Source organism: Chanos chanos, chromosome 14 (assembly GCF_902362185.1).
Source record: "Chanos chanos chromosome 14, fChaCha1.1, whole genome shotgun sequence".
Classification (NCBI taxonomy): Eukaryota; Metazoa; Chordata; class Actinopteri; order Gonorynchiformes; family Chanidae; genus Chanos; species Chanos chanos.
Genome location: NC_044508.1, coordinates 2,556,045 through 2,579,496, shown reverse-complemented (window position 1 = coordinate 2,579,496; position 23,452 = coordinate 2,556,045). Strand labels below are relative to the sequence as shown.

At 43.3% G+C, this 23,452-nt stretch overlaps 1 protein-coding gene across 2 annotated transcripts in view; it reads left to right on the top strand.

The window, feature by feature from the left end:
- Positions 1-8,717, top strand: part of aacs (acetoacetyl-CoA synthetase) — a 38,300-nt gene extending 29,583 nt beyond the window's left edge. For both annotated transcript variants that reach the window (XM_030791751.1, XM_030791750.1), the window contains 2 exons: positions 3,979-4,181; positions 6,931-8,717. In XM_030791751.1, the coding sequence (XP_030647611.1) occupies positions 3,979-4,181; positions 6,931-7,068 (341 nt within the window). In that variant the 3' untranslated portion in view covers positions 7,069-8,717. The remainder of the gene's footprint in view (positions 1-3,978; positions 4,182-6,930) is intronic.
- Positions 8,718-23,452: the final 14,735 nt, after the last annotated feature.

Below are 23,452 nucleotides of genomic sequence, written 5' to 3'. Positions count from 1 at the left end.
ATATATATATATATATATATATATATATATATATATCTCAATGTACAATATATAACAGAATAGAATACATTAGAACAGAATATACTGTAATATCATAGTATATAATACAAATGCTTTTGGGAGCATAAATGAAACTCTAAATGTTGAGCATTCCCAAGAACAACCCAGCTTCCGTGGTCTCTATTCTGTAGCACCCCACACAGTGCAGACAACTCTGTGCTAGGCGGGAGGACCCACGCTGGCCTTCCATCCAAGATGGCGGCGTCCCCTTCAGAAATTATATCTACTGATGCGGTCCTCCATATGGCAGCCTCTTCCTCAGTTTAAAGAACACTAGCTCTGGCCTTGAGCAGATGCAAAACACAGTGAAAAGAGAAATTAGATCACTGAAAATAGCAAATGGAGAAAAAGTCTAAGAACTACTAGGGAAATGATCTTTTGACTTACTCTTCTCCTCCTTTGCCTCGTTCGAGTGGCGATCCTGCCCCCCTCTTTGTTCTCTGGATTCACCCGGTAACTCTTTCGAATAGTCTCAGTCGGTCTTTCAGGATGCTAGAGAGAAAAAAAAAGCGGAGGAGAAAGGAAGATTGATTAAAAGTTCGTTTAGAATTCCAAGCACTGCTATGAAACAATCGCGACGATATAGTCTACCAACAAAACACGCTGTCCTACCTTGTCCGTGGATCATATCTGTGCGTGTTGTTTTCAGCATTATGCATGATCCGCACAGCTTCCTGTAGAAGCAAAATTAATACAAGAGTTAAATTCAGCCACATTAAGGGATAAAGCAGATAAAGAAATGTGAACGTATCAGAATGCGCGGCAGTCAAAGACGAAAGCCAGAAGGCTACAGAAATAAACTTACGGAAACAGAGTTATTTCCCGCTCGTCTTCTTTTCTCGGGCAGACTCCTCTTGCGCCTCTTTGATGGGACTCCATCCTGTCCAACCGCCGAATAACATTCTCCATGAACGTTTACTGCTGTTCAGACATCTTCTTAAAAATGCATTTAACGGGGACACCAGTTGTTTGTTTTCGTTCGGACTCGCCGTTGGAAAAACTGGATATTCCCGGCGCACGAGTAGCCTCTACACTCCGCTGTCCGTTCGAAAACTTAAGTGTTCTTTTGCAAGCCATCTCCAAAATGCACACTATCGACAGAATACGGAGTAAAACTTCTGTAATCCTTCAGTGACTCGCTTCTCCTTACCTTACTACAGGTAACCCCTTCTCCAAAGCAAATTTCGCGCTGCAGTTGCACACAATGCTATTGGTTCCTGTCACCCTACGCCATGCACGCACAGAAAACTGATTGGACAGGACTCAACCTTAGATTCTAAGTGGGTGGTTTGAAAACGGGGCGCGTCCTCGTACTGAGGAGAAACATTCCGAACAAACAAGCGAGAATCAACAACAAAAACTCCTATGCCCTGTAAACTTTTTTTTTTTTTAAAGTCCTGTATCCTTTGTCCCGCATCCCTCATACTGAGATAATGTCCCGCATTTTCGCTGGTCGTTTGGTTTTTAACTGTCAGAAATAAAAAATATAGGGATCCATTATTTTACCCGCCCGCACATGAGCATAGTTTCTAATCTATTTAATAGCGCTATGTCAAAAGCAGTGAAAATGCAACATAGGCGAGTTTTTTTAAAAGCTTTGCTTTCACCAAATGGCTGAGAGGAGAGCGTTGAGGGCGGTCATCAAGAGTCTGTGGCGACCGTCAATCAAACTGTGCAGCTGTGGGGCCGACGAATTTCTTTGCTACGTCACAGAAACCAAACTTAGTGAAACTTTACAGATATGAAGATAAACGCTGTCAGCCGACGTCATGGTCAAAAAGTTCTTTTATCCCTTCTGACCATGCTTCTCATCCAATAGAGATTTTGGCTTGATATAAAGATTTGCATTGAAATTGTTTTATTTTATGTAATATTTTATTTTGAGCCTTATTTATTCTTATAGTTGAATTTGGTCAGGGGTTTAACTTGAAAGACTTGAGCTGTATGATGCCTGCTGCTTTGCTTAAGTACAGTTGCCTTTGATGGGCCTGTAATGGCCAATGCATGTTGGATGTCTATCAATACAAGTGTATACAAGTGTTTCTCATACAGTTAGACTGACATTACATCTAAGTTTTACATCATCTCTCAGCATTAGTAACATGTCCCACATTGTCCCACACAAACTTACTACTTGTCCCCCATTTGGTCTGTTTGCATCTGGTCACCCTGTACCTTTGACCCCAAGTAAAGGACAGTTGCATAACCATCAAATATGTAATTAATGAACCTCTCATTTAGACTTTTTTAAAATTATGTTTTCAGTGTGTTTTTGTATGCTCCATTTGAAGTGTCCATTGTAATTTAGCTGCACGACAGAGCAATGATATTAAAGGCTACATGGGCCTACCACTGCTGTATTATAGACCATGCAACACCTAAGAAGTTTGTGTGGTTATCAAAATATCGGCTAAATATTACATATAGGCTAACTGATAGAAAGTTACAGCGAGGAAGGGGGGCAGGCTTCTATACCCAGTCCCACCTAGACCACTGACTGTTATTAGCATTTGAAAGGCCAAGCCATCAGCTAACGACTGTGGTCACGCGGTTGCCTGAAAACTGCCGTCTGACAGCTGTATTCGGACATTTGCGGGAGTTTTCAGGTCCGCATGACAAAGTTCTGCGGGCATCCGAATACCTCCGGAAAACAGCAGGTTTAGCGGAAGTTTACTTCGTCCGGATATTTCCGAATACACCACTTTTCACGCAGTGTGGGTGGTTTAGTATAGATGACTGGGTTTAGTATAGATGACTGGGTGGTTTAGTATAGATGAATGGGTGGTTTAGTATAGATGAATGGGTTTAGTATAGATGAATGGGTTTAGTATAGATGAATGAGGGGTTTAGTATAGATGAATGAGGGGTTTAGTATAGATGACTGGGTTTAGTATAGATGAATGGATGGTTTAGTATAGATGAATGGGTGGTTTAGTATAGATGACTGGGTGGTTTAGTATAGATGAATGGGTGGTTTAGTATAGATGACTGGGTTTAGTATAGATGACTGGGTTTAATATAGATGAATGGGTGGTTTAGTATAGATGACTGGGTTTAGTATAGATGACTGGGTGGTTTAGTATAGATGACTGGGTGGTTTAGTATAGATGAATGGGTGGTTTAGTATAGATGACTGGGTTTAGTATAGATGAATGGGTGGTTTAGTATAGATGAATGGGTGGTTTAGTATAGATGACTGGGTGGTTTAGTATAGATGACTGGGTTTAGTATAGATGACTGGGTGGTTTAGTATAGATGAATGGGTTTAGTATAGATGAATGAGGGGTTTAGTATAGATGAATGAGGGGTTTAGTACAGATGAATGAGGGGTTTAGTATAGATGAATGGGTGGTTTAGTATAGATGAATGGGTGGTTTAGTATAGATGAATGGGTGGTTTAGTATAGATGACTGGGTGGTTTAGTGTGGATGACTGGGTTTAGTATAGATGACTGGGTGGTTTAGTGTGGATGACTGGGTTTAGTATAGATGAATGGGTGGTTTAGTATAGATGAATGGGTTTAGTATAGATGAATGGGTGGTTTAGTATAGATGAATGGGTTTAGTATACATGACTGGGTTTAGTATAGATGAATGGGTGGTTTAGTATAGATGACTGGGTTTAGTATAGATGGATGGGTGGTTTAGTATAGATGACTGGGTTTAGTATAGATGAATGGGTGGTTTAGTATAGATGGATGGGTGGTTTAGTATAGATCACTGGGTTTAGTATAGATGAATGGGTTTAGTATAGATGACTGGGTTTAGTATAGATGAATGGGTGGTTTAGTATAGATGACTGGGTTTAGTATAGATGACTGGGTTTAGTATAGATGACAGTGAATGACCGTAACACAGTTCAGTTTCTTGCGTGCACACAATAAAACCGGCGCTGTTCTTTCTCTCCTTTAACAAACAGTGGAGGCGTTTGAGGAAGTGTCCGACAGCCTTTGCGTTCCCCAGTACAACAGTGACGGGGAGGAACGCGTGATTTTGTTCCTGAAGATGGCGCCCAATCAGAAGTTCTGCCCGGAGCTGGTGTCACGGATACGCAGCGCGATCAGAGTGGCTCTGTCCGCACGCCATGTTCCCGCCCTGCTGCTGGAGACCAAAGACATACCGGTGAGACAGAGAGAGAGAGAGATGGAGGGAGAGAGAGAGAGAGAGAGAGAGTAAGAGAGAGAGAGAGATGGAGAGAGAGAGAGAGATGGAGAGAGAGAGAGAGAGAGGAAAGGGGGGGGGGTGGTTGACAGCCAAAATACTACACCCATTTGTCTGACTGTTTATCTATCTATGTGTTGATCTGTCCATTCTTACTGTTTATCTATCTATGTGTTGATCTGTCTGTTCTTACTCATTTTACTGTCTGTCTGGATAGCTAGGTTGTTACTTACACAAAACACAAGCAATCAGCTGTGTTTTTGTTTGTTTGTTTTTTCTTTTCTTTTTTTACTTCCCCTCCCACACACACAGATGTACCCTGACCTCTGTGTTTCTCTGGTCCTCTCTCTGTAGTACACCATCAGTCACCTCTGTGTTCCTCTGGTCCTCTCTCTGTAGTACACCATCAGTCACCTCTGTGTTCCTCTGGTCCTCTCTCTGTAGTACACCATCAGTCACCTCTGTGTTCCTCTGGTCCTCTCTCTGTAGTACACCATCAGTCACCTCTGTGTTTCTCTGGTCCTCTCTCTGTAGTACACCATCAGTCACCTCTGTGTTTCTCTGCTTCTGTCTCTGTAGTACACCATCAGTCACCTCTGTGTTTCTCTGGTCCTCTCTCTGTAGTACACCATCAGTCACCTCTGTGTTTCTCTGGTCCTCTCTCTGTAGTACACCATCAGTCACCTCTGTGTTTCTCTGGTCCTCTCTCTGTAGTACACCATCAGTCACCTCTGTGTTTCTCTGGTCCTCTCTCTGTAGTACACCATCAGTCACCTCTGTGTTTCTCTGGTTCTCTCTCTGTAGTACACCATCAGTCACCTCTGTGTTTCTCTGGTTCTCTCTCTGTAGTACACCATCAGTCACCTCTGTGTTCCTCTGGTCCTCTCTCTGTAGTACACCATCAGTCACCTCTGTGTTCCTCTGGTCCTCTCTCTGTAGTACACCATCAGTCACCTCTGTGTTTCTCTGGTCCTCTCTCTGTAGTACACCATCAGTCACCTCTGTGTTTCTCTGGTCCTCTCTCTGTAGTACACCATCAGTCACCTCTGTGTTTCTCTGGTCCTCTCTCTGTAGTACACCATCAGTCACCTCTGTGTTTCTCTGGTCCTCTCTCTCTGTAGTACACCATCAGTCACCTCTGTGTTTCTCTGGTTCTCTCTCTGTAGTACACCATCAGTCACCTCTGTGTTTCTCTGGTCCTCTCTCTGTAGTACATCATCAGTCACCTCTGTGTTCCTCTGGTCCTCTCTCTGTAGTACACCATCAGTCACCTCTGTGTTCCTCTGGTCCTCTCTCTGTAGTACACCATCAGTCACCTCTGTGTTTCTCTGGTTTTCTCTCTCTGTAGTACACCATCAGTCACCTCTGTGTTTCTCTGGTCCTCTCTCTCTGTAGTACACCATCAGTCACCTCTGTGTTTCTCTGGTTTTCTCTCTCTGTAGTACACCATCAGTCACCTCTGTGTTTTTCTGGTCCTCTCTCTGTAGTACACCATCAGTCACCTCTGTGTTTCTCTGGTTTTCTCTCTCTGTAGTACACCATCAGTCACCTCTGTGTTCCTCTGGTCCTCTCTCTGTAGTACACCATCAGTCACCTCTGTGTTTCTCTGGTCCTCTCTCTGTAGTACACCATCAGTCACCTCTGTGTTTCTCTGGTCCTCTCTCTGTAGTACACCATCAGTCACCTCTGTGTTCCTCTGGTCCTCTCTCTGTAGTACACCATCAGTCACCTCTGTGTTTCTCTGGTTTTCTCTCTCTGTAGTACACCATCAGTCACCTCTGTGTTTCTCTGGTCCTCTCTCTCTGTAGTACACCATCAGTCACCTCTGTGTTCCTCTGGTCCTCTCTCTGTAGTACACCATCAGTCACCTCTGTGTTTCTCTGGTCCTCTCTCTGTAGTACACCATCAGTCACCTCTGTGTTTCTCTGGTCCTCTCTCTGTAGTACACCATCAGTCACCTCTGTGTTTCTCTGGTCCTCTCTCTCTGTAGTACACCATCAGTCACCTCTGTGTTTCTCTGGTCCTCTCTCTGTAGTACACCATCAGTCACCTCTGTGTTTCTCTGGTTCTCTCTCTGTAGTACACCATCAGTCACCTCTGTGTTTCTCTGGTCCTCTCTCTGTAGTACACCATCAGTCACCTCTGTGTTTCTCTGGTCCTCTCTCTGTAGTACACCATCAGTCACCTCTGTGTTTCTCTGGTCCTCTCTCTGTAGTACACCATCAGTCACCTCTGTGTTTCTCTGGTCCTCTCTCTGTAGTACACCATCAGTCACCTCTGTGTTTCTCTGGTTCTCTCTCTGTAGTACACCATCAGTCACCTCTGTGTTTCTCTGGTTCTCTCTCTGTAGTACACCATCAGTCACCTCTGTGTTTCTCTGGTCCTCTCTCTGTAGTACACCATCAGTCACCTCTGTGTTTCTCTGGTCCTCTCTCTGTAGTACACCATCAGTCACCTCTGTGTTTCTCTGGTCCTCTCTCTGTAGTACACCATCAGTCACCTCTGTGTTTCTCTGGTCCTCTCTCTGTAGTACACCATCAGTCACCTCTGTGTTCCTCTGGTCCTCTCTCTGTAGTACACCATCAGTCACCTCTGTGTTTCTCTGGTCCTCTCTCTGTAGTACACCATCAGTCACCTCTGTGTTTCTCTGGTCCTCTCTCTGTAGTACACCATCAGTCACCTCTGTGTTTCTCTGGTCCTCTCTCTGTAGTACACCATCAGTGGGAAGAAGGTGGAGGTGGCAGTGAAGCAGATCATCGCTGGACGTGAGGTGACCCAACGCGGCGCTTTCTCCAACCCTGACTCTCTTGACCTTTACCGGAATATTCCGGAACTCCAGAACTTCTGAAGAACCCATCCAGGCTGGGTAACTGGGATTACTGGGAGGCTGAACTCTAATGTTTTAACTTTTTAAATTGTTTTTTTTTCCTCTTCCGGAGCTCTCCTTGTTTTCTGGAAGTTGTGTAATGGTGCAGCTTTATGGAATTTTATTGGAATTTCCATCACGGAAGAGGGATTAGCTGCTGAATCTACTGGACATTTGTACTGGTTCCTCTGGGAGATACTGGTTCCGCTAGGTGAAACTGGTTTCAGAACTTCTGAAACAAAGCTAATCAGCTGAAGGGCATGGTCTTGACCTTTCTCTCTGATTTAGTTTTCTAGTACTTATCATGAATTTCTGACTTTTCTCTAACTTTACATTTAAATGAAATAGTCTATTCATCTGAAAAAACATACACACCTGTTACTAACTCTGTGTGTATGTGTGTGCGTGTGTGTGTGTACGCGTGTGTATGTGACCTCGTGGGCGTGACGTCACACAGTTCGGGGCTATGTCTTCCATGCGTCTGATTGGCTCTCTGCTCTGTGTGTGGAGCAGTTGAGTTTGGAGCGGAGGGATTAGATGCTTCATTACTTGCATTAACAGAGAGTTGGACCTCTCAGGTTCCAGAGGACTGACACTGGTCTTAGTGGACCCGATGGATTCTGTTAAACACTGTGCTGTCGTACTGGGACAGATATGTGATCCTACATCTGTTTTCTTCTTCCTCTTCCTCTTCTTCTTCTTTAGAGCAAAACAGTCATTTTCTCACAAAGTAGAGAAAGAGAGTGACCGAGATCTTGGACTGTCTTAGATTTTTGTATAAATAAAGTTAATCTAATAAATTACACCCTGGATGACTGTTAATGGCGTAGAAACAAGCGTGCATTCGGACACACACACACACACACTCACACACACACACACACACACACACACACACACACACACACACACACAATAAGAGTGAAATAAGTTGAACTGACTGTGACTGACTTCATAGTTCTCTTGGTTGTTATCTAGGCGTCGTATTGCTTGAGACAGGCTTGAATTAGCCTCTCAAAGAAAGTGTCGTGTACAGTTTTATTCATATATTTACCTAATTTACTTACACAACAAAAACAACCAATCAGGACACTGGTAATGCTGTAACTACAGTGTGTTGGATGATTTTGACAGCACTTAACCAGTGCACTTCATCATCAAACAGGTTAAACAGCTAAAATATCCTCACTAAACTTCCTCTGTTGTATATACATCTCTCTCTCTGATCTCTAAAACACTCGTCATCTTCTCGCCGACGCGTTTTAACGGTACGCTACCGAAGAATTCCAGTTTGTTCGTTTTTTTCCCTGTTCTCTCGGTACATTACTTGATGCGTGAAGTTGACATGTAAATTTTAGCTTGCTACAGTTGTTGCCAGGTTCGTTCGGCGAGCGTCACAGTCACTTTGACTTCGAGTCACGTCGTTGCCATGGTTTCGGGCTGCCAGGCCTCATTGGTGCTGCTTGACCTCTCAGACAGAGGGCTGGTCATTTGATGGAAAGGGAAGATTTTCTGAGTGTTGGGTTAAGAGGGAACCAGAGAGGGGAGAATATATGTCTCTCCTTCTCTCCCTCTCTCACTCTCTTTCTCTCCCTCTCTCTTTCACTCTCTCTCTCTCTCTCTCTCTCTTCCTCTCTCCTTCTCTCCCTGTCTCACTCTCTTTCTCTCCCTCTCTCTTTCACTCTCTCTCTCTCTCTTCCTCTCTCCTTCTCTCCCTGTCTCACTCTCTCTTTCCACCTCTCTCTCTTCCTCTCTCCCTCTCTCTTCCTCTCCCTCTTTCTCTTTCTCATTCTCTCCTTCTCTCTCTCTCTCTCTCTCTCTCTCTCTCTCTCTCTCTCTCTCTCTCTCTCTCTCTCTCTCTCTCTGAGTCAAACATTCCTTGGAGATTTATTTTTTCTTTCTTTCTTTCTTTCTTTCTTTCTTTCTTTCTTTCTTTCTTTCTTTCTGTCTGTCTCTCTTTCTGTCTGTCTCTCTGTCTGTCTGTCTGTCTCTCTGTCTGTCTGTCTGTCTCTCTGTCTGTCTGTCTGTCTGTCTGTCTGTCTTTCTTTCTTTCTGTCTTTCTTTCTTTCTTTAAAGGAACACAGGAAAAGGGAGATGCTGATGTTAGACTGTGTGAGAATCTTCTCTAACGTGCTGTGTTTACATTCATCTACATGTCTCGCAAATTCAACTTACAGTGAAAGTTGCTGTTCTGCTCTGTAATCTGTGATGGTTTTTATTTCATTTTTTGGCTTTTTCATAATTGTATTGCACTGTGGCTGAATGTGACAGATACTTTTAAGAGTAAATATATATAAATATATATTTATAGACATGCCGTTAATATCTGACTGTGTCAAATAGTCTCTCTACCAATCATACTGGATGTAGAACAAATGCATATTCTATAATGTGTAATACTTGAATAAACATAAGTCTAACATCTGAAGTCGGAGACTGCTTTGTTTTGGCATCGTTGCTTTTGATGTTGTGTTCTTTCATTGTGCTATTCTGCTCCAATTTGCATTCACAGGCCAACACAATGTCATTTACTCTCTACATTTACAATTCACATCTCAGTTGATATTGGGAGATAGAGTTTGTTGTTCGTATGCTGTGCGTGATGTGAGTGCGTGATGTGAGTGCGTGATGTGAGTGAGAGCGTTATATGAGTATGTGAGTGAGAGCGTGATGTGAGTGAGAGTGTTATATGAGTATGTGAGTGAGAGCGTGATGTGAGTGATGTATGTGAGTGAGAGCATGATGTGAGTGAGAGCGTTATATGAGTATGTGAGTGAGAGTGTGATGTGAGTGAGAGTGTTATATGAGTATGTGAGAGAGAGCGTGATGTGAGTGATGTATGTGAGTGAGAGCGTGATGTGCATGATGTGAGCGAGTGAGTGCATGAGTGAGTGAGTGATGTGTGTGATGTATGTGAGTGAGAGCGGGATGTGAGTGAGTGAGTGGAGTGAGTGTTGTGTATGTGAGTGGAGTGAGTGATGTGCATGATGTGAGCGAGTGAGTGCGTGATGTGAGCGAGTGAGTGAGTGCATGAGTGAGTGAGTGATGTGTGTGATGTATGTGAGTGAGAGCGGGATGTGAGTGAGTGAGTGCATGAGTGAGTGAGTGATGTGTGTGATGTATGTGAGTGAGAGCGGGATGTGAGTGAGTGAGTGGAGTGAGTGATGTGAGTGAGTGATGTGAGTGCGTGAGTGAGTGAGTGGCCTAATGAAAAAGCCCTTTGCAACCAAAAAATTTCCCCAAACTGATAAAGACAGAACAGCACTTGAGCTCCTTGTCTCATTTTACAAGTAAAGTTCATAAAATGTTAAAGTACTCATCTCTCCAATACGCAACCCCTCCTCTCCCCCGTTTTAGAGTAATGATGGATGAAAAAGTCATTTGTTGAGGAGTAAGGACAGGGAGAACTCCCCGAACAGCCTGAGCGATCTCCATATGGATGAAGTTGTTTAGATCAAAAACGTGACCAGACACACTGGCAACTTCAGCTTTTTTCTTCTCCATGGGGGGTAGAGAGAGGAACAAGTGGTACTGGGGAGGGGGGAAAAGGGGGTGGGGGTCAGACGTGTGAGGAGCAAAGAGTTATCTCCTGAGCTAACGGCAGCCGTCTGATTGAAACGTACGAACGTGCCTTCCGCCAAATTGCCTGCGCTTAACGTGTAATCTCCGTTTGACGACTGCTCACCGCGTGTGTTCGTTTGGCATGGGTGCGGGTGCATACTGGGGAAAAAAACCCAAAAACCACTCACAGTCGTCTTGAAAATGAATGGGGCCCACAGACAGATGGTCTTCAGGACCATGACAGAGGGGGAGAGATGGGAAATTTCCTCCGTTTGCACTGCGTTCGCATCCACACGTCAAATCGCACATGATCAGATGCCGTCCTCTGTAATAGGACGTCCAAACGCGCACACACACGCAGAGAAGCCCTGAGACGTGTGCTGTTTACGAGTATCTCATCTGAACACTGGGTGTGATGGATTATAGGGGTGATCTGTGAGAAGTACCAACTTTCTCCTTCTTTTCCTGCAAACGCAGAGACAAAGGGCTATAAATCATATTAATGGGGACTCAGACTCAATTAAGACATACAGAGTAGATTTTTGAATGAAGATAGATTTCACAGTGTTTTGATTCATTAATTACATCACCACGTCTTGACTGATGACATCACTAAGCCTTGACTGATGACATCACAGTAGCTGTAGGATCTTAATGGCTTAAGCTTCTGTCCTGGGTTACACTCATAAATATTCATGTCAGCTGTTTGTGGGTTAGACTCTTTGTGTGTGAGACAGAGAGAGAGAGAGAGAGAGAGAGAGCGAGCGCACTGGTATGCTTGACAGATGTGTAAATTGTATATACGTTAATTCTAGAGTGAGTTCTGTTGTGTGTGTGTGTATGTGCATAAGATGTGTGAATTACATTTGAATGATATTACAGCTACAATTATAACTGCAATAAACTGTGAGTGTATGTATTGGAGAGAGAGTGAGAGCGTATGTGTATGTGTGTGTATACGTGTATGTATGTGCATGTGTTTGTGTGTGTGTGTGTATCAGTGAGAGACGAAGAGAGTGTACCTGTGAGACAGTGAGAACATATGTGTGTGCATGTGTATATGTGAGTGTGAGTGCGTGTGTGTGTGTGTCAGTGAGAGAGAGGAGAGAGAGAGAAGAGGAGCATTAGTTTGTATGTACATGTGTGAGAGAGAGAGAGATGAAGAATGAAAGTACATGTGTGTGTAAATGAGAAAGAGAGAGACAGTGGAAGTACGTGTGTGTGTGTTAGTGAGTATGTGTGTGTGTGTGTGTGTGGTGACCTGGTGACAGTGACAGAGAGCATACACTCGTGATTTAATTATGTGGCATAAAAAAGTGGAGGAAGTTCCATTTTACGGCCCATCCTCTCTACACAACAAGATCATAACTGTTTCCACGGCGATCCATCCTCTAACCCCGCCCCAAACATTTGAACAGAGGGTAGCAGGAGGAAGCAGGTTCCTCGGATGACGTGGGCTTTGGGGCGGCGTTTGAGATGGGCGGGAAATGAAGCCGTCTTTTAAAAACAGAACAGTGATGCTTGTCTATTTAGCCCTGACACTGTGTGTAAATCCAAACCAACAGCTCACCGAAAAGTTTTTCAAACCTTAGAGAGGAGAGTTTTTTGTCCTTTTTCTTTGTCTAGAGAGAAATGACACACTCTGATGTTTTTTTGATGTCTAAAATAACACAGAAATTACAGAGAGGGGAAAAAGAACAGTATGAAAAATTGTAGCCGTGAAAACAGTAATCTAACACTGTGTGACTTTCTCAGACATACAGTGAAAACAGTAATCTAACACTGTATGACTTTCTCAGACATACAGTGTTGTGTGTAGAGATGGCTTTTGATCAGAGTGATCTCTGAGCAGTGGATCTGGCCTCACACACACACACGCACACACACACACGCACGCACGCGCGTTTGAAACACTGCTGTCAGTAGGTCAGAATACCTGATGGACTCTGCTTTGAGCCACCACAGTGGATGGACTGTAAGTGCCATTTACTAACACTGTCAGAAAACCCGTTCAAAACCAGCCACACATACCAGTCAGTGTTCGACCATGAGTCACTGACCGGTTGCAGATAGACCCCTCTGAATGTCCCTGCTGATCTCTTTGGGTTTTATCAATGTCATTTGTTTGACCCCCCCCCCCCCCCCCCCGTGTTTCTCTATGAGGTATCAGGTTGGACTGATGGTTTGAGTATAGCCCTAGACAGATGACGAGAGGAGGGATGACTCTTTCCGTCTGTCTGTCTGTCTGTCTGTTTTCTCTCTCTCTCTATCTCTCTCTCTCTCTCTCTCTCTCTGTCTCTCTCCGTCTCTCTCTGTGTCTGTCTCTGTGTTCATGCAGTAATTAGAGAGCTGTTGACCTGGCCTGGGGGTGGTTTGTTGGTCTGCCAAACTGGGCAGTGCTGGATAATTAGGAGGGGACCCCACAGGTTCCTGTTCCGAACAGTGTTATGTGTTGTACATAATAAACCAGGTGAGAAACAATGTAGCCACAGTACAGTACTATAATGTTACAATATCACTGTATTACAGTACCATGTTACACTATCACTGTATTACAGTACTATAATGTTACAATATCACTGTATTACAGTACCATGTTACACTATCACTGTATTACAGTACTATAATGTTACAATATCACTGTATTACAGTACTATAATGTTACAATATCACTGTATTACAGTACCATGTTACACTATCACTGTATTACAGTACTACAATGTTACAATATCACTGTATTACAGTACTATAATATTACAATATCACTGTATTACAGTACCATAGTGTTATAATATCACTGTATTACAGTACCATAATATTACAATATCACTGTATTACAGTACTATAATTTTACAATATCACTGTATTACAGTACTATAATATTACAATATCACTGTATTACAGTACCATAATGTTACAATATCAGTGTATTACAGTACCATAGTGTTATACTATCACTGTATTACAGTACTATAATGTTATAATATCACTGTATTACAGTACTATAATATTACAATATCACTGTATTACAGTACCATAGTGTTACAATATCACTGTATTACAGTACTATAATATTACAATATCACTGTATTACAGTACTATAATGTTACAATATCACTGTATTACAGTACCATAGTGTTACAATATCACTGTATTACAGTACCATAGTGTTACAATATCACTTTATTACAGTACTATAATATTACAATATCACTGTATTACAGTACCACAGTGTTATAATATCACTGTATTACAGTACTATAATAGTACAATATCACTGTATTACAGTACCATAGTGTTACAATATCACTGTACTACAGTACTATAATATTACAATATCACTGTATTACAATACCATAATGTTACAATATCACTGTATTACAGTACCACAGTGTTATAATATCACTGTATTACAGTACTATAATATTACAATATCACTGTATTACAGTACTATAATGTTATAATATCACTGTATTACAGTACCGTAATGTTACAATACCACTGTATTACATAATGTTACAATATCACTTTATTACAGTACTATAATGTTACAATATCACTGTATTACAGTACTATAATGTTATAATATCACTGTATTACAGTATCATAATGTTACAATATCACTCTATTACAGTACTATAATGTTATAATATCACAGGCAGTCTGTCAGTAACACAGTCTGTCAGTAATACAGTCAGTAACACAGGCAGTCTGTCAGTAATACAGTCAGTAACACAGGCAGTCTGTCAGTAATACAGTCTGTCAGTAATACAGTCTGTCAGTAATGCAGTCAGTAACTCAGGCAGTCTGTCAGTAATACAGTCTGTCAGTAATACAGTCTGTCAGTAACACAGTTTGTCAGTAATACAGTCAGTAACACAGGCAGTCTGTCAGTAATACAGTCTGTCAGTAATACAGTCTGTCAGTAATACAGTCAGTCAGTGTGTGGCAGTAGAGGGAAAAGCAGGTGAAACAGCTGAAATGAATAATGCAGCAAATACATTCTGAATATGTTTCTTAACAAACTAAACCCTTACATTAGCCCAGAGAAGAACATAAACAGACAATATAAATGCATGCTGCGTCTTTTGGAGGTGACAGAACCCCATACACACATCCAGTAATCTTGGGGGAGCACAGATTTAAAAGAAAAAAAAAAAAGGAAGAGAAAAAGTTGTTTTGAGGCATGACACCTCCTCTCTGTCTCTAACAGCAGAGACCCGTGTCCTCCAGGCTTAGCTGTTCCAGGCATCGCTGCTGCAGCGTTAAAACATTAACATTAATCAGACTCCCTCAGGGACCCGCGCTAAAGTAACACACAACCCGCTCCACACATTTTCACTGGTCATTGTATATGCAGTTTTTTTTTTTAAGTTTATTTTAGACCCCCCCCCCCCTTCTTTTTCAGGGGGAATATTAAAAAAAAACAAACCTGCCAACACTTGTATCTGGGAATTGGGGGAAGCACAAATCCTCTTTGCATTTGTTAGGAGGGTTCCTGGCAGCGTAATCCGGCCCCGGAGAGAGAAAGGTGTGCCAGGCCGGGCGGAAGGTTGGGAGGGAGGGGGGTCGCTGGCCCAGACTCGACGAGCAAGCCAAGGTCAGGCTATCACCCAGGGAAAAACAGATACCAAATCACATCACAGAGGGAGGAGGGACAGAGAGAGAGAGAGAGAGAGAGAGAGAGAGAGAGAGAACCAGTTGCAGAGAGAGGATGTTTTCGATACAAGTGTTGTAATATGTGAGAATAGAATAAAGGAGGTTGAGGGAAGGGGGGGAGAGAAAATGTGCACATTTGCATGAAATTGAAAACGGGGCCCGAAAAACTGCAAAACACATCGTGTTTCCACAATGCGATCCTGCATGCAAATATAAGGTCAGGCCACACTGAGGAAACGTATGGAACGAGAGAGAGAGAGAGAGAGAGAGAGAGAGCAATTCAATACCGTGGAAATATTTCAGCGCATCAATTCAAAACTTGAGAATGGATGAGAGGCAGGAAACAAATCATGTTACCTGAAGCTATTACAGGCAAATAAAATACCTCCTGACAGGCGTTTTGTGTTTCAAAGCACATCCATCGCTGCATCCCTTCAAAGTTTTATTAGAAGGAAGAGTATCTATTCTGTCTTTCATACATGAGATAACAAGGAAACGTCAAATGCATCTTCAGCCAAAGGTTTTTTGGTTATATTGAACATCAGCGGGAACGTTCTCGAATTGCCAAAAAATGTGTTTGTTTTTTTTACCGACTTGATTCAGAGGTTTGTTTTATCTCTGTCACCTATTTGTCTGTTGTCTTTGAAACACAATGTGGAAAGCCCTGTCTTTGTTTACGCTCGGGCTGTAAAGCAGGCTATAACGTGAGGAGAGAGAGGCCTGCGATTGGCTCGCGCTGCCAGGAGATGACAAGGCCCGGTGACTGTGGCACCTCTCCTATCGCGGCATGTGATTACGTTTACACGTTTTTACACTCCGGCGTCGACTCCGCTTTGTTTCGAGGGGACCAATCGGAAAGCGTCATCGTTGGCAGGGAGACTTAGGAAGTCTGCACGTTTGCTAATTCCTGCCTGCGTTTGAATGATAAGGCTCTCCTTAACCTGACGAGAATACACGGTCCAGTTTGCTGCGAAACCTTTGTTGTTGTTTTTATTCTGTCTTTATAAGCGGGTTTTTTGAGCAAGGGGCCTCGTGACGTACGTGGAACAGAAGAGAAAACCGTGCGTCTTTTCCGCCCGGTAATTTCTGCCGCGTTGGGTTCTGCAGGAAGGTGCTGCGGAATAAAGGGGGAGCCAGGCGGCAAAGGCTGATGTGCCTCCTGCATCCTGATGTTCCAACCGCATTCAGCCCAAAAGCAAATTCAGGGGACAACCAAAAAAAAAACAAAAAAAAACAAAAACAACAACTGTTGGGTAAACAGCAGGGCTGTAGACAGGTGTATCTTACAGGCCAAAGCCCGTGACCAGCTCTAGATGTGATTTTGATTGAGTTTTTAACAGGAAGACGAGAGGAAGTCTGAAGGCTTATGGAGCAGCTTGTTTCTGCCTCTCTCCTTCTCTCTCTCTCTCTCTCTCTCGCTCTCTCTCTCTCTCTCTCTCTCTCCTTCTCTCTCTCTCTCTCTTTCTATATATATATATATGAAAACTTAGATCAATATAAAATGTCCATGTGACCGCTTCACACTGGCTCACACGGACAAAAACCCCCCAAAACACAGAGATTTAAGATGGATTTTTCAGGAAGGAACACAGGCCTCCATTGTCTCTCTCTCTCTCTCTCTCTCTCACATACACACACACAAACACACACATACTGCACAGTGGCAGGGACGACAAGACAAGAAGGCAGCGTTTAATTTTGTCAAAGTAAGCAAACTTTGCAGTTAGGGTCAGGATTTGCCCACCTCTCTCCCTCAGTGGGAAAAATCAGTGGAGGCAGGGCCGTAATGAAGACGCGGTAGGATTTACACCCTGGATCATATCTGGAATAATGAATCTCCCAGAGGAACATTCGGCTTTTTCCACTGTATAAAAATAAAAGCCATTACGCAACCCTCGCCTCTCAGCCGTGCTGCGGGCATCTTTACTGATGGATCTATCAGCTCCCCTTCCCGGCATCAGCTCCAAAACCACGCACGGGAACGCTTCCCCTAAAAAAAAAAAAAAAAGGTGGAAAAGTTTTTAATTACTCTTAAAATAGTCAGGAGGTTCAAGGACAGGGGGAGGGCTTGGTTTTCTTGCTGTTTAATTCAGAGGTATGAAATTAATTCAGAGGTATGAAATTCACCTGATTCGCCTGATCGTTTTTATTTTTTCATTCTTTTCCGTTTGTTTTTTTTTTTGTTGAGTAAATTGGCTGTGCACAGGAAATGAATGAGCTTGAATTCAGGGCTGAATAAATTGAGCTTACGTGGTAGAAAATGTTTCTATCAGGCAGCTCAGAATTTGAATTGGGAAGGATATTTTGGTGACGGTGAACAAACAATTGTGTGTGTGTGTGTGTCTGTGTCTGTGTGTCTGTGTGTGTGTGTGTGTGTGTGTGAGATTCTCTTTAAGAATATTTGTGTGTGTGTGTGTGTGTGTGTGTGTGTGTGTGTGTGTGTGTGTGTGTGTGCACGAATACTTTCATGGAGATTTCGAGCATTGTGATTTTTTTTTTGATTGATTTGAGTTCTTGTTAATCAAACGCATCGAAAGATGTTCTCTGACATTCTGACTTTCTGTATGTGTTTGTGTGTGTGTGAGAGAGAGATGTTGATCTGTCAATTATTTGAACCACAAAAATGTTTCATCACACCCCCCACCCCCCTCCAGAAACAAGACTGTTGTGCTCAGGTGAAGATGACCCAGATTGGATGAGCTGTTGACTTGATTGGTTCACAACCACAAGCATAACTTTGTACTTGCTTATCAAAAGGCCAACCAACCGACTGTTGACTCGTGATGAAAAACAACAAAAAAAAAACCCTACACAACAACAACAATAACAGAAACCAGTGCAGGGATAAGACGCACAGACACACAGAGAATAAAAGGATGGATTAGACACCTACGTTTTTTGGTAAAAAAAAAAAAAGTGGTAATGATTCTGTTGAATGACAAAAAAAAACCAAAAAAAACAACTTTGACATGGGAAGTAACAGTTTGTAGTTGCTCTGGATAAGAGCGTCCACTAAAAGAGGAACCTGGAGAGGGAAAACAGAGGGGGCGGAGACTGAATAGCATTAGACTCCGCCCTGAAACTCCCAAACGCATTTCTCTCTTTCAGGATCGTTTCTGGACATATTTGTATTCCGAGTCAGCTAAGAAAAAAAAAAAAAAGCACCTCAAAAGAAAGATTACACAATTTTTCATCTTTTCTCCATGTCATGTTTAAAACTCTGCCTCCTGCTCCTCCCTCTGTTTCTGGTTGTGGAGATGCCAATATTTTGAATATTGAAACTCATCCATCAAAGCCGGTGAGACGCATCAAATCTGTTATTTACGGAGCTGTTTTAAGGTAAGGATATGATTGTGAAAAGATTCAATATCACATAGCCTCTCTCAGTCCCTCCTAGACTGCAGCGTCTCTCTTCCTGTACCAACCCCCCCCCACCCCCCAAAAAAAGACAAACAATCAAACTGTATGCTCTCTACCCAACTGGGAGCATCTTTAGATGAGGATTATGCCATTAGGTATGTGCCTGTGCAAACAGTGCCGACACCCACTTATGAATATTCATGAAAATCTGCCGCACGCTGGGATATGTATCCAAAAAACCAACAGTCATGTCAGAAAAATACATACATTTCCCCTTTTTACCGGGGATGTCAGGGCAGGGCATGCGACTGTGTGTATGCATGTTACCAAAGAGACTGAAAACTAAGTGTGTGTGGTTTTTCAACTCTCTGTATGTGTGTGTGTGTGTGTGTACATATCTATGTTTGTGTGTGTGTGTGTGTGTGTGTATGCTTGTGAGTGTGTGCGTTTGTTTGTGTGTGTGTGCGCGCATATGTTTGTGTGCCTGTGAGTGTGTGCATATATTTGTGTGTGTGTGTGTGTGTGTGTGTGTCTGTGTGTGTGTGTGTGTGTGTGTGTGTGTGTGTGTTTGGTTTGCGTATGATCCCTTAAATCCTGGTGTGTGGTGTTTGTGAAGGAGGGATGCATGCTTTCCAAACCTGCCTCAGAAACATTTGGTGGCGTCCTGGCTCTGCTCTCCGTCAGACAAGGCGGCTTAAATGGTTTTTACCTGGCTTAACAGCACAATCTGCAGAGCAAGTGGGACTCTGGGCACAGCCTGGCATGGTTGACTTGTATACAGCACAGAGAGGGTGCTGTCAAACATCACTTTTTTTTAACAGGTAGTTTCACAAAACATGGATAAGGAGGAACTGGACCAGATTCTAATTCACCTCGCAACCTGGTCCTGTACGTCAAACAGGTCACAGCCTGGAAATGTTCGTGTGCGTGTATGTAGCTATGGAGACTGTTATCCGAAGACAAAGGCTTATAACAGAATCGTGTGAGCGACTGCTTTTCTTATTGTGTGTATTCTGAAGCCAAATATTGGTGAGATGCCCCAAAGAAACAGAAAACGTCTTTGAGAATCTTGAAGTGAGCACGTTCCACACATCTTATTTAAAATGCGTGTTCTTAACTTGGTCACATTTTACAGAACGTCATTTAATCAAACACTGAAGATTATCTTCTACCCCACCCCCTCCCTTTCTCCTAATGAAACACACCCAGTCACCCATGATCTAGTAAGTTACCAGCTCACGGTGCCGTCACAGCTGTTAAGGTGAGAGAGGCCTGAACATGTGTCTTCCATCGTATCTGAAACCAGCCACACATTTTCACACACCTACATCACTTGGAAAATGTCACCAAACTAGACAAAGCACTTGGAAAAACCATGAAGGTCTACCGTCAGGTTGAGGGTGACCTGTCCATCGGTCACAGTCACTAAGTGACAGAGGGGACCCTGGAAGACACACCCAGCTATGGCTACATCACCTTACTGAGTTCTAAAGCACCTCTGGGGAGAGCCAGACTACATATCCCAGAGCGCACCTCTTTCCCAGGAGAACTGGGTACAGCACACAGGAGGTTAAGTTAGGTCAAGTGTTTGATGGACTCGCTGTTTCTTACTTCTTTAGATTTTGTTCAAGACCATTCCTGATTGGTTATTTGGATCCTGTTATGCATACAGAACAATGTGGGATGTCCAAAATTGTACAAAAATTATTATTATTATTGTTATTATTATTATTATTATTATTATTATTATTATTGTTATTATTATTATTACTATTATGTTTGGTTATCACAACTCTTCCTTGAGTTGGTTGTTCCTCTGGGTCTGCTGGGTGCAGGATCTTATGATGGACATATACACATATACATTATTATTATTATTATTATGAAGATGATGATTATTATTATCATTATTATTAATTTTTTCTTATCCAATCTTGAGTTTGTATTTGATCATAAAATAGATGTGGTTTTTATGATATTGTTCATAAACACAAAGGACATGATCTCAGGCTCCTCAGGGCCTTGAGACAGTAAGTGTCTGGTTTGTGCCTGATCAGGGGAGAGACTGCCCCAGCGATGCCCAGGCTCCGTGATCTTTTCCCGGGGTTGGCCGCCGTGACAGGGGCCCACTCTCGTGGGGGTGGGGAGGGGGGGGTGTGTGTTGGTGGGTTCTGGAGGGTGCCCGCTGCACCCATGCCTTGCCCAGGGTCCATGAGTATAATAACGCTGGGTGAAGTGTGTTCCATCTGCTCATGGGCATGTGCCACGTAGGGCATTGTACCAGATGGCACAGACAATGCCATCTGATCCACTGGAGTGTGGATAAACACAGATCTCTCTCTCTCCATCACTTCTCTCTTCCCCCTTTTTTTTCTGTCCCTCGCTCCCTCCATGGTCCTTATTGTTTTTCTCTCTGTTTCTTGCTCCGTCTGTCTCTCTCTGCCCCTCTGTCTCTCTCTCGCCTCTCCGTCTCTCCAGCCGTGATCGGAACATCTGGAGGACGGGATCTCGTTAACGCTGCCCTCCGTCGTGCTGTGACGTGGCTAACCAGCTCCTCGTTAATTAACGTTGCTCTACCCGGGGTTCCGGCAGATCGGACGCGCTGGCGCCGACATCGCGGCGAGGTGCCCGTTCGCGTCCCGCGTTCGCTAGCGAAGACGGTATCGGTTACACCTTTGCTCTTTTCTGCTTTTTCTTCGCTTTAAAAAAAAATTGCAAAAGACAGACCGTCTGACTTCACACTGCAGTTAAGACCAGTTTTAACTTTTTTTTTTTTCCTTTGCAGGTCCTGCCAAATTTCAGAAACGCTTTTGTGGCCTCACTGTCTGTCACGCTACGAGCTAACTTCAAAAAGCACGCGAGTAATTTCAATATATGGAAAAAAAAAAACCGTCTTTGAACGCGGAGGGAGTTTTTTGTTAATGTGGACTGTCACGGTGTGGCTAGGTGCTTCACTCTGCCGTATGACCCTGAGGAGAAACCACACTGCATTTCCACACCCTGTCGAAACATCCCCAGGGCACAGACAGACGTTTCACATAGAGTGAACAAAATAAACTGAGCTCCAACTAATGTCTTATTAAAAAACCTGACAAGCACTGTCCTTCAAACACACACACACACACACACACACGCATGCACACACACACACACACATACATGCTAACACACACATACATACATAAGGTGTAATAATGTGTATTTCTGTGACATTTTCCGGCTGTTTTTTGGGAGAAAAATGAGGCACACTTTGACGGGAGCTTTGACTGCAGTTTGTGAGGGTACGCTGTGTTTTTACAGAACTGCAGAGAGTGATTCATGTATATCAGATGAGACACAAATGCAATATATTCAAGGCATCAAGAGACCTACTGTTCACACAGGGAAAAGTACAGAGAGAGAGAGGTATTTGCCGTCTGAGTCAAGACAGGGTGAGAGAGAGAGAGAGAGAGAGAGAGGTATGTGCTGTTTGAGTGGAGACAGGGTGAGAGAGAGGTATTTGCCGTCTGAGTCAAGACAGGGTGACAGAGAGAGAGAGAGAGAGACAGAGAGAGAAACACCTGACTGAAAGAGGCAGAGAGAAAAATGAGAAATTGTGTTTTGTGTGTGTGCGTGTGTATGTGGTGTGTGTGTGTGCGTGCGTGCGTGTGTGCATGTGCGTGCGTGTGTGTGTGCGTGTTAAACCACAGGGAAATTTGGGGGTTTTAATGTGCACGCGCCGCCGTTGACTCCGCCAATAATTAGCACTCAGCTGAGCCATCTGTCTCAACATTTGGGCGTTTATTAAAACTCTCATATATTATCGTTCATTATCGCAATTATTTCCTATCTGATTTGGAAACGAGTTCCTTTCTGGTCGTCCAACAGGAAGAACAAGTTCTGGCCGGGTGCTTCGGGTCTTTGGTTAACGATCAATTATGGTTTGTGTCGAGCGTTTGCCACGTGCTTCAAACACGGTTGTGTTGACCGCACTGCTGTCGGAAATACGCTTCGGTATTTTCATCATGTATCGTTCAAATGATAAAAATAAGCCTGTGAACAGCAGATGGAGTTTGGGTATTGCTGTGTATGTGTATGTGTATGTGTGTGTGTGTGTGTGTGTGTATGTGTGTGTGTAATATAATGGACAGAGTTATGGATGAGTGTCAGTCAGAGTGGAGGGACAGAACGGTGTGTGGAGAAGAGGAAGAAAAAGATGAAGAAGAAGAAGACAGAAGAAAAAAAAAAGCAAAACTGGTAATCAAATCAGGGGCCACCCCAGATAAATTCACTGCAATTAGTTCCATCACTGTAGGTGCTTTGAGCAAGAGGGAGGCATCTGTGGTGAGAGAATCGAAACTGAAAATTTAAGAAGATAATTATAATCAGCAATAATTAAGTGATAGACAGAACTGAGGGATGGACTCCATACAATGCCCAGGTCCACTGAACACCAGGGAGGGCAGGCTTTTAAAGAGAGAGAGAGAGAGAGAGAGAGAGAGAGAGTGGTAATAGTGGTTTCTCACTCACTCACTCTTACTCACACACACACACACACACACACACACACTCTTCACTCACTCACTCTCACACACACTCACACACACTCTCTCTCTCTCTCTCTGTAGTAAAGGTATAATCATCTCAGGCTGGTAAGTGAGGCAGTCTGTATCTGGCCTCATTCTTTTTAAATATACACTTCTCTGAGAGACACACCCACTCTGCTCTGGCCTGTCATTACCCTGAGCACTGATGAAGTCAATCAGAGAACAGCCACAGACAGACAGACAGACAGACACATAGAGAG